The sequence below is a fragment of the Chelon labrosus genome, assembly GCF_963514085.1.
Source record: "Chelon labrosus genome assembly, chromosome: 9".
In the NCBI taxonomy this organism is placed as follows: Eukaryota; Metazoa; Chordata; class Actinopteri; order Mugiliformes; family Mugilidae; genus Chelon; species Chelon labrosus.
The window spans coordinates 5,136,418-5,148,476 of NC_140359.1; the positions used below are offsets into that span (position 1 = coordinate 5,136,418).

Genomic DNA, 12,059 nt, shown 5'->3' on the forward strand with positions numbered 1-12,059 from the left:
ACTGCTCCCAGCATGCTCACCACATTATGTGTCTGTATGAGCAGATGGGTCAAATTCCATGGAAAAATTTTCGTCCGTGTAAAGCATGTAGGACACTTCTTTATTTACTTATTGTTGTGACTTCCGAGTCTCATGTGAGTTGTTAAAAATGCTGTCCAGAGTCCTGAGACCTGACCCAAGCCTGAACTTCAGTTCTGCATCACAGGCTCCATAAACCACAGAGGAAGATACTGTATGAGAAAAAGTCCCCGCCATGCCAGAATCCAAGGAGCAAAAGAAATATAGCAGATAAGGTCAGATGCCCCTTGTAACAAAAGCCTGGAGCCGTCACACTGTGTCACACAGCCAAAGCTGCCCACTCTACCCCACAACCCTTATTCTCAACTCTGTGCTGCTGGGGCCAGTCCCACTAAGGGCAAACTGGAAGAGGCATTTGATAACATCACTTCAAGGAGTCTGTCAGAGGATCTGAGAGACTTTGATAATATAAGGCAACAACTTTTCCCCACTCACAACAATGCTGAAGAGCAGGGGCACAGGACCTCTGTTTGGAAGATGGATTGATGCCTCAGCTTGAAGCCCTCGCCACAAGCAAATGTAGAACTGCAGCATGAAGTCTAGCAATGAGACTGTGCATGATTCAACCTGGTCATGTGTTGGAAATTGAAGCTAATTTGTGGTTATAAAAGAAGCAAAGCACCAGCTTTTTGCCCACTAATTTACAACAAACTGCTCTTAAACCTGTCTCAAGCTAGCTGTTATTGGAACGTACACCATCGTCTTTACTGCCCTGAAGCTTACACCATCTGCAGCACCACAAATATGAAAGAACGTACGCCTGGCAATATCAAGAAAGGATGTCAGTATAGATGCGTTAATATTAGAAGTGGTTACAAGATATCCTGTAAGAGAAGTGAGATGTTCTGTAAGAGAAGTGAAAATGCAATATTTAATCCTGGTAGCTTAGTGAGTATGGCAAGGTGAAAAGGCTTGATGTAAAAATATATCCATGGCACCTGAAGTGACTCAAATGTCTATGAATTTCAGCATGCAGAACAATAAACCCTGAACTAAACAGTATTTGCTATATGTGTAGCAAAAAAGGAAGAAAAACATCAATACTAGATAGTCATGATCATTAGGCACCCAGTGGTACCCAGTAATTCAAATCAGTAATTAAAATACATAATTTTTGGGGTATTTGCAATATTTGAAGTTACGACATTGGCACAGTGGGCACTTGCTGTGGATCCCAAGATAGTCAGGGGGCGTGTAGGCTCCAAATTCAGTAAGTCTATTTGTCTGTGGTAATTGAATCATGTACGCACGTGTTTGGTAATGCAGTATGTACGGCCTTAATCAGAGCATTTACATCCACTTTAGTAACTAGGTTACAGTCTCCAGTAAAATGTTTTAATAAATGTCATGTAAATGAGACACTTAGTTTTCCATAACTGGTACAAGAAACCTGGAGTCCCCGGGCAGATTTCTCATGGAGAACACTTTAAATCTGATTCATACAACTGCACATCACCATCTACAAGAACAGACTGAAGAGCAGCCCAGTGAAAGCAGACATCATGACAACGTGTTTAAAATAATTCCATCCAAATTTATACTGAGGCAGTTTTTGTGAAAGTAAGCAATTTAAGTGTTTTATTATAGCTGCACTTGAGCAAGCAAGAGTTCTAAGATAAGGTTGGAGATAGGCGAGAAATCAGCTTTCTGATCTGCGGCATGTATGTGAAGATATACAGTAAGCTGGCTGCTGCAGAGCATGTAAACATGTTCTCAAACTAGGTCCGTTACCTGATGTCTATGAGTAACCAGGTTACTTAAGATTATGTGCATGTAAATGTCCTAAATGCTGCTGTGTCTGTGGAGGGGCTCGGAATGGAAGACTTTAAGGACTCTATAACTGTTTTATTGCTCTCACCATGGTGCATTTAATTACGAACAGCTTTTCTTTATCAAACTACCATAAAATACTTACTGACTGATTCATGCACAATGACTGTAGGTGAAACAGGATTCAGGAGGACATAATTAGTTTGATTTTTTTCTTCAGGGGCTCCTTAAAGGTAGTGTTCATCCTTGGTGTGGGGGGTCTCAGCCAAAGTATTTCATTTTTCTTCTTATTGTATTTTCTATTAATAATGTATTGCAGAGACCAGAAGTTACCTCAGTATGCATTTTAAACTAGATCCGTGCCTAATTAATTTAGACTGCCATCACTGCACCAACGTAACAAATGTCTACTCACCCCGTTACCTGATTTCTAAAGAGGACCAGCATTTTTATGACCAAAAATATTTGAACACAGCATTTCTATGACTGGAAGCAACATAACAGATCAAATGAGACAGTGACTAATACTGCCAGCAGGTGGAGCTGAGAGACAGGTCAGCTGGAGCCTTCTTCCGCTTCTCTCTGTTTTTTTAGATATAAAGTCGGTGTGATCACAACCAACTACCGAAGAACGTCCACATGTTTATCCAGTGCCAGACTGGTTTGTTGGCTGTATATCTGTTGCTTTCCAGTTATATATTATTTATTTTTCCCTTTTTATATTTTTAATTATGGATATGTGTGTGTTTAAATGTTCATTTGGCTGGGTTCACATTTTGTTCCGAGTGTCTCAAAAATTTCCCTTACAGAAATACTGATTCATGATTACATAGGCTGTTGACGCAGCAAACTACATTTCCCACAAAGCCTTGCGTCGACAATACGGAAAGGAGTTAGGTAAATGTCTCTTCCTGAAATGAAAGTGACTTACCTGTCACCGGAGTGTTTGTGGAAGTTCTGGATTGTGTTTTTTAAATGTTCGGTGTTTGTAAATGAGGTACACAACTGTACGTGTTTTAAAGACGGCAAATTTCGGACTTTAATGCGTATGCTAGCAGAGATAACTTACTTTACAAGACTCTGTTCGAAAAACATGCGGATTTAAAGTCGCCTCGTCTAGAGAAGAGGCACGCACCTTCCGTAACAGAAATTAGGATAATTAATAAATCTGTAAACCACTCTTTAATTCGGCATTATAAAAATTGCAGAAATTATTTTACTACGTAATTGCACAAGTGGAACTGGTTAGCTAAACCAATGGGGAACTGAATATGTGTACTGCTGTGGTGCCTCTTTTCCATAAAGCAGTGATCTTTATCCAGTGGTGTTGGACAAGTTTAAACAAACATGTTTTGATTTTCACCCCACATATCATGTGTTATTTGGTGTTTTATTTTCTCTCCACCTAATGCTGAATGTGTCCCACTCTCACTTTCCATCTTGTGTACAGGCAGCAGATGAAGGAAGGTGGCCCCTCGTCACCCAGCTGCTCCTCCACCTCTGACTGCTTCCCTCTCAGCCACCTCAACACAGCTGCATGTGGAAGTGAGACTTGGCCCGCACCGCGAAAACACGAAGTGAGTGCACACAACACCGCGAGTCAAATATTGACCAGAGGGGAATCATGAGACAGAGCAACTCCTACGCCACCATGTCGAGTTAGGTTCAGGGTTGTAGAGTAGGAAGTGTCACAGCAGCTGTGGACAAGGTAAGACATGCCACACTGGTTCTCTGATAACTACCCGAGTGACTGATGAGTGTTTTGGGAATCAGTTTGGATTGTTATTCATTAGTCGAATGCAATTATTTAATAGAATTTCATTTCATTTTCACATGCTTTTGTGTTTTTTATTGTATCAGCAGTAGTTATTTAGGGAACATTAATGTGGCACTGCTTGTATTCATTTGAGCTTACACAGTTTGAGAAGGAAGCTGTCCAGCATACGCTTTGTGGATATAAAATATCAACATTTCAGTATTGATTTCAGTAACTGATTTCAAAAGTGCACAGTTCTGCCTATGTTTAACTTTTAATGTCAGCCTTTGACCTTTAGTATCAACATATAGACATATGATTCAGTTCTTTTTAATGATTTAGTCGGCAGGTCTCTTCAGGATGAGGTCCATTGTGCTCTTCTACACATGCTACCTGCTGTGCCTATGCCTGAGCGTGGCCTGCGTGGTGTGCGTCTGCGTGTGGAACAGCAAGTGGCGTGGCGGATTCGCCTGGAACGGCACAGGACTTCAGTTCAACTGGCACCCAGTTCTGATGGTGACCGGTCTGGTGGTGGTGTACGGCAACGGTGCGTGACTTTTTACATCATGCAGAGATTCATTTCTCCTTTTCACTTCTGTCCTTCCTTCTGGCAGGCAGACTGTATGACGGTAATTGCACCTTATAGCTATTGTAGACCTAGTGTATAATTTGATGCATCATTTCACCAACGTGAAAGTGAGGTAACGTCTGTAGTGATTGTTTTACCACACTGTAGTGGTTGCAAGTCACATTTTTTTCAATTAAATGAAAGCAGACACCTTTCTGCCATGAAATGCAATGTCTGTCCTCCATGAAACACAATGTACTGCACACTGTATTGTAATGGCTATGGCTATTGTTTTTCTCTGACCGCTGGCAACTCTCGGCTCCAGTCCTTGGATGTCATAAGGAGGTACAGGGGAGTCACTGAGCCTTTTTTCGCTAGGTTTTCCCCAGTAGTCGCTTGTGGTATTACAATTAAAGATATCTCATTTGTCAAAAAACATTTTTCACATATAGGCCACTATTATAAAAGTTGCATCTGTAAAACTGGTGGGAGGACGCCTCCAGCTGCAAACAAGATCTATTCGTACAAACAAGATCTTTCTGTTATGCAACTCAAGTAAACATTTTATTTTTGTTCCTGGAGTTTCTAGAGCTTTGAAAAGTGAGTTTTGTTTGCATGACATTATCGCATCTGGAACGTGAAGCAAACCCCAGAAGCAAGAAAGTTAGTTTTTGTCTCATGTCAATCCATACATGAAACTTTGCTAGTGCGTGCACCATCAGTCTTGATTATAGTCGTTCTTACAGGCTTCCAAACCATCAAACAGTCTCAGCCGTTCAGCAACGTCATCCCTTGCCACGTTCACCTTAATACCTAATTTATGGTTCAGGCCCAGTCTTAAGTTTATCTGCATTTTGGCTATGCACAACAAGCAATCACATGAGGAGGTTTCAGGCCATGTTTATATGTCTTACCATAACTTGTTGTAAGGATTTCCATGGTACAAAAGTTATAGCACTTTCTGAGTCTTTCAGAGCTGAGACATTATGCTAGTTTAATCTGACTGACTCTCACGTTAATGCTACACAGTACACTTCTCAGAATAAATTTGTTGCTTCCTCTTCCCTGCAGGAGCTGTGTTGTACCGTGTCCCTCTGACCTGGGGTCAGAATAAACTCCCATGGAAGCTCCTTCATGCAACACTGATGCTCCTCGCCCTGGTCCTGTCAATCTTGGGACTCTGCGCTGTCTTTGACTTCCACAACGCAAATAACATTCCCAACCTCTATTCCTTGCATAGCTGGATCGGGATCGCAGCTACAGCTCTATTTGCCATGCAGGTACACGATTTTGATTGCGTTAACGTAGCCGTTGAAATGCTATATTGAATGATGTGGACATTTTTTTTTTTTCTCATGTTATGTCTTTATCTGTGCCTTAATGTCCATGCAGTGGGTTGCGGGTATGGCTGGCTTCCTCCTGCCTTGTTCCCCCATATCACTACGTAAACTCCTGAAACCCGTCCATGTGTGGCTGGGAGGCAGCATACTGTCACTCAGCATTGCTGCCTGCATCTCTGGCATCAATGAAAAGCTCTTCTTTGTTCTGTGGGTACCATTTTTCTGTGTTACCTTTGATAAATATAATTGAAGAGAAATAAATAAAATATTCCTTCACTTTAAATGGATTTTACTTTCCACAGGAAAGGAAAAACCAATGGAACTCAGCCATACTCTTCACTTCCGGCTGAGGCTTTGTTAGGAAATTCATTAGGTGTTTTGATTGTTGCCTTCGGCTTGGTAGTCTTCAAGATTTTGTCCAACCACAGATGGCAGAGACCAGACTCCAGGCCTGGGGATATGACTTACGCGGTGAGAAGACAGTTTGCAATGAAAGAGATTAGAGGAACTCATTTAATAAAGCATTTAATAATAATCCAATTTGTTTCACAGCCGTTGCTCCAAGAAGAAAATGAATGAAGGGAAACTCCAAAACCACTCAGTGCGTCGAGCAGAATCATTTTAACCCTCGCAGATCACAAGTGGCTGAAGAATCTTTGTTCTGATGTAGAAGCAGCTTCCTGCAATGAGTGAGAATTATTTGTCTGTTGTTGGGGTAAATATTTATTTCAAATTATATTTAAGATTGCTATCTTTGTCCAAAGAATAAAGTGTTTTTAATCAACAGTGTGGCATTTTCTCCCAGTACACGCAGTATACTCATGATGCACTGCGGCTTGTCCATCCTGCAGTAATGCTGCATCCAGTCAACTGTATTAAAGGTTGTTACATGGTACTGTAGGATTTACCGACTGCAGATGTACACTGACGGTGATGCTGCTCAAATAAAGGACGTATGATTGCTAGCACACAGTTTGTCAATAGCAGGAAATAGTAATAAAGTGTCTGAATATGTCCTTTATTATATTGTGATAAAACTTAATGAAGGACAACTTGAGTGAAATGATTCCTAATGATACTGTTTAGGTATTGAGAATATGTTTGGTAAGGAAACCACAGGCAGAATCAGTTGAAAGAAATGATTAACATCAAGGCAGCATTACAAATTTGCTTAAGTAATCAGATTGAATAAAGAGAAACCATATAAAAGAATGCCATGGACCCTGCACTCTGTCAGCACGGAGAGTATTGCAAATGTAGAGATTCGGGCAATTTAACTGGCTATGCAGTTTGTCTTCTATAGTTTTCTATGGATCTGGAGGTCATGCAGGGATTGTGGCTGTATAAATGCACTTTGATTTCAGACTGTAAAGTGTACTGTAACTGCAGGACTTCATCCAGATATTCATGGTTTCTATGTCATGGATTGGAAGGGCTTTGTGATCCCCGCATTGCTTCTAGCAGCACCAGCGGTGACATTTGTGAGTATAATATCTGGACAAATGAATGGATTTCTACAAAATGTATGGTCCCCAGATAATGACCTGTATAATATTTGAGCCCCACCTAGGATTGAGGTAGAAACTTCCGTCAATGAGTGACTGGCAAAAGTGACATTCCCATCAGCTTAATTGTTCTTTGTGTTAAATGATATTTATCAAATGTTAGAGTGCATCAAATACACTAAACTAAGATGTCAGATCGAAATGTAAAAAGCGTTCTCACACCTTGAAATGCTGCATTCTACACTCTGTCCCATGTTGAACAAACAGCTCCTGAAAGATACTTATTAAATCATCTGAAGTCCACATAAAAAGAATCAGATTTGGGGCAATCTACTTGAAGGACTTCCTGGGAAATCATGGAAACTGCTTTCATCTTCCCAAGTAAGTAAACTCCTATCTCTCTTAATTTATGTGTTCAGTAGAAAACACTTTCATGCGACATCAAAAGTAAGATGTAATCTGGCTCTTTAGCCAAAACATAAGAGAATGTGAACACAAATGTCCAGAGATTGTGGCTGTCACAGTTGACCTCGATCACAAATTATTGCCGAAGTTCTTTGTTAGTCAAAGCCACAAAACACAGAAGTAGTGAAAACCCCAGAGGAAGTCTGCAGTGAATGTGTACACCGCAAGACTTAACATGGGACTGTCAGAGCAAAACAACATTGAATAACATTGTCTGTCACGCCATTGGTTGTAACCCTGCAGGGCTCTGAAGTGTATCACAATAGGACAATTCTGAAGAAGACATTCAAATATTCAGTAATATTCTTATTCCTTTCTTCTTTTTTTTTTTTGCTGAGAATTTTGTGACAATGTTTATTTTACCCTTATCCATACATATGGAGCTACAAGAAATGAGTAATCAGTCTTGCCAAAGGTTGAAGAAGCCATTATCGCTACATGTCTCCAGTTGACACTTTATGTTGCATATATTCTTTTCGGAAAACAAGATCATTCATATTTCCTCGCTTTGTTTGAACTTTTTAACACCAAGTGGGATATACTTACAGCTGCCTTCGGATGAAACTAGTGAGCATGTGGTTTACAACACGAGAAATCATTTTCACAAAAATCTTGGCTTTCAAGCACTGCTGCCTTAAAGTGTAACTTGTAGGCTTGTGGTTACGTCAAGGGAAGCCGTGTACGCAAAATACTTGGCATTTAAATCTTAAAATTGGCATGTCAGCATCTAGAAGCCACCAAGGCTAACAGTTTAGCAAGCTAATGACCGGGTCACATAAATCCAGAGGTGGAACGACAAGATGAGTCCGCCGGGAATATCAACTTTCATCAAATTATGAAGAAAACTTTACACGAGGAAACCACACGGTGAACACGGTAAACACAACACCATTTGAAGGCCATTTGATGTGACTGAATTACAGTTGTATCAACTTTCCAAACATGAAACAGCTCATTAACTCTGACCTTATCCAAAATACCAGCTACCATTTATACCACGAGAGAAGACTGTCCCTATGGCCTTTTCTTGTGAACACAGCAACTTTGACAGCATTTGAAGGCAGAAAAATCACACTTTCCTGGTTGCAATTATAACTTGATGTTGCAGAATAATCCCAGCCATGTCCACCATGTAGTTTTGCATGGCTCCTATAATATTATAAGGACTTAACACAAAGTACAGCTCTCAACCAGCTTCTGACCAGTATTACCCTGCCATAAGCCCACATCCATAAATTACTAAACTTAATGCTAAACTTAACTAAATGTCTCCAGGCTTTAGCTTTTTTCATTTACTGTAACTCAAAAGCAAAAAGTGCATTTTTTCTCAGCAATCTCGTTTATGTATGATCATGTTTAAAGGCTTCCTCTTTCCAGCTGGTTCTGGTGATTTCCATGTATGTAGACACAAGGAAAACACTGATATATTAGGAAGTACACACACCTGTGCAGCAGATCGAACATAGCTCCTTGCCATACATTGCTAATAAGTGTTCAGGTATGTGTGATGTAGACTTGTGTATGTTCCAGTTCACTAAAACTGTGACCACTGACGTTTCAACCTGCACTCTGTGACAACTCCGCTGCGCAGAAATAAAGAGGGGAAGATCAAGCGAGTTCACGCAACACTGATCACGACAAGTCACTGTTTGATGCGCCTTTTTTTCTCAAAAATGAAATCTCTGGCAGCGGTGTACTGACAGTCTCCACTGATGCTGCAGTGGCTGAGAGTGAACGAGGCCAAACATGTGGTCATTAAATACCACAAACGGCATGATGAAAGCTACACATCCAAGACACGGCAAGTGCTAGGGAAGTGTTACAACAAGCGCCAAAACCATGTCAAAGCAGAGGGTCCTGTCTCTTTCATCTATTTCTGAAACAAGAATATGAGTGATGCCTTCAGGACATTTCACACTAGGTGAAATTCAAAGTAGTCTGATAATGAAAAAAAAGAAAAAGAAAATTCAAATAATAGAAAATTAACTAAACAGCTGCTGGAAATGTTTCCTCTTGTTTTTCAAGTACAAATCAATGACTTGCTTGCTAAAACAAGGCAGACACTAAAGCAAGGACACACTCAAATAAACTCCAATTGGATTCCAGACAAAGCACTTGAGAGACAACAAAGCATTGATGTGTTATTGCTAATGAGTTAGAGAAAACAAGGTGGGATTTTAAGTAGGAAATTATGACTTAACATCATTTAGATTTAAAAATAAGTGGGGACATTCTTTTTCTTTTTCACAGATAAGGAAAATAATTCCCATAGTTTTTAAGGGCAGTGTATTTTGACAAAGAAACAGGGCTGTAATCCTAAGGAAGGCATTGATGTGCAGAATTATTTCTTGTTTGGAATAAAATTTATATTTGTGTAATATTTATGAAACTGTAGATATTATGTTGTTATGTTTAAGTATAAAAGGACAGAAAATAAACGGTTTTGCTCACTTGTTTGCTTAAACTTTAAATTAGTCTTCTCATTGTTTCATTGACCTTTCTTTAGAATGCATTATAATGGTCAATATTAGTTATTATTGTGTTTAGTTTTACATTCAATTTTCCCTAGCCAAAATTTGTCAGATATTTAATGTTGTAATAGCTGATTTTGTTGACCACTTGGGGGCAGCAGAAGCAAGGTATTATTGAGCAACATTTCCATTTGGCTATGTGGTGACATTATTACAAGTATTAGCGTTCAATAGCATTCATTTGGCAACTCATACGAAATTTGATCCCAAGTCAGCTATTCTTTCTCCTTATATGTCAATGTGAGTTTCCATTATTTTGCACTGTCAATTAATCTAGTGATTCTAGCCACTTAAAATACCTTTTATAACAGATTGTAAAAAAAGGCCATGGTCTTGATTGCATTTTTTAGCCTGTTCGCTTAGTTACGACTCAGTTTGTATCCAGGTAGCTAACATGTCACTGTTTATTTTTATTCTGAAACTGATAGAACTTTGGAAATACAAATTATAGCAATACCTTTACAACAACGACAAGTATTTCATACACTGAAGAAACCAGCAGATAGCTCTTTCTCCAATGTGTGCTCGTACACAACGGAGACACAGAGTTAAACGTTTCTCTTTAGCTTCTTTTTTGGGAGTTCCTAAAATCGCTAAGCCACCTGCAGGCCTATGCATGCCTTATTCACAATTAACCCTGTAACCACATAGTCTTTGAAAAGGTCCGAGTTCACAAGTTGTAACCAATGATTGTCACGTATGCCGACATTTTCTGAATTTTATTTATTTATTTTATACGTCTTTACTTTTAAGTTACCCGGTCGTTAGCTGTTAGCCTTAGTGACGTATAGTTGCCAACAGTTGCCTAGCAGCAGTCTTCCAATGTAATCAGAGCTCGTGGTTCAATTTGAAGCAAGGAATAAGTTAGCTTAGTTCATTGCCAACCCTGTCAAAATTTTAGCCACCCTTTTATTTGAGAATCTGTAAACACGTAAAAAAAATCATGAAATGTCCCCAGTGTAAGAAAAAAATAAACTGATATACACAAATTTTAAATAGATAAATAAATCCAACATTACATTTATTTATTTTAAATTAGCAACTCCGAAACTTCATTTCATTCTAGTCTTCACTATGCTGTGCACTTAATTTTGTCTCTCTTATATATGGAGTACTAGTGAATTCATATATTTTAAAGAATTTTTCCAACAGTCTTTTGAAAGCAGCATTCCACACTTAAGCGGACGCGCACTTTTCCACGTCCCGGGCCATCTCCTCTGAGCTCATCGAAAAAGGTGGGCGTCAGTGGGCGTGGCCTCCATCGACGCTTTGGACAGCTCCTTAGACATGCATGAGCGGGAGAGGGAGAAAGTTTAGAAAGCTGCAGCAGAAGAAGCAGCTGACTTCAGACTTGGATCCGTGCACACTGGGCTGTTGTGTGACTGTTACTGCAGCTTCAGGAGGGACTGTTTTCAACGAAAGAGAAGAAAAAGTAAGTTCAGCTAGAGTGCTGGAAAATATGCGTGGTCCCCCAAGGTATAGCCTTTGTTACTGAGACTTACTGGGTAGCCTATATGCGTGCACTGTGAGGATGTTTTTGAAGCCTTACGATGTTACTGCAGGATTTTCATTGGTTTAGTTCTATGCACAATTGTGACATTATGGTTTAAAGTATTCCCTTCAAACTGGTGGAGTCTGTTAAACTTTGTTTAAAATTTATGGCATTTCCACTGTGTTAAGTAATCTTGGGCACCATATATATAATACACATCTTTTCTTTTTCTTTTTCCAGTGTATTGTATTTTATTTTCAAAAATATGGCCTTTGATTTTAAAAGAATTATTATTTTTTTTTTCCCATGACCTCTAGGACCATGTGTTTACTGGTATTTCACTGACCAAACAATGGCTTGATTGATCGAGACAATCAAGATTAATGAGGTTGCATCCAAGATTTGACTAAAATAAGAAACACACTTTCATGAACAACTAGTGTATACAGTATTTTAAAAATGCTGGTAGTCAAAAAAGTAAGGCACTTTGTTTTTTGTGTGTTACTAAAACGTGCAGGGCATTGCAGAGAAGAGAAAACCTTCTTCCTGTTTCA

At 39.4% G+C, this 12,059-nt stretch overlaps 2 protein-coding genes across 5 annotated transcripts in view; both read left to right on the top strand.

Annotated features, from left to right (window-relative positions):
• Window positions 1–2,724: 2,724 nt before the first annotated feature.
• cyb561a3a (cytochrome b561 family, member A3a) lies at window positions 2,725–7,107 on the top strand. 4 transcript variants are annotated; one of them, XM_084552373.1, is made up of 7 exons: window positions 2,725–2,745; window positions 3,299–3,425; window positions 3,947–4,151; window positions 5,244–5,452; window positions 5,565–5,719; window positions 5,815–5,983; window positions 6,065–7,107. In XM_084552373.1, exons 2-7 carry the CDS (start codon window positions 3,306–3,308, stop codon window positions 6,089–6,091), a joined length of 885 nt encoding a protein of 294 aa, XP_084408499.1. In that variant the 5' UTR covers window positions 2,725–2,745; window positions 3,299–3,305; the 3' UTR covers window positions 6,092–7,107. The 4 variants fall into 4 exon arrangements, with proteins under 4 accessions (XP_084408499.1, XP_084408498.1, XP_084408497.1 ...); XM_084552372.1 differs by lacking the exon at window positions 2,725–2,745 and adding an exon at window positions 2,746–2,845; XM_084552371.1 differs by lacking the exon at window positions 2,725–2,745 and having other exon boundaries at window positions 2,868–3,425.
• A 4,009-nt stretch (window positions 7,108–11,116) lies between these two features.
• Window positions 11,117–12,059, top strand: part of loxl2b (lysyl oxidase-like 2b) — a 36,111-nt gene continuing 35,168 nt past the window's right edge. The window contains exon 1 of the mRNA XM_084552180.1: window positions 11,117–11,445. The gene's annotated coding sequence lies outside the window, so the exon portion shown is untranslated. The remainder of the gene's footprint in view (window positions 11,446–12,059) is intronic.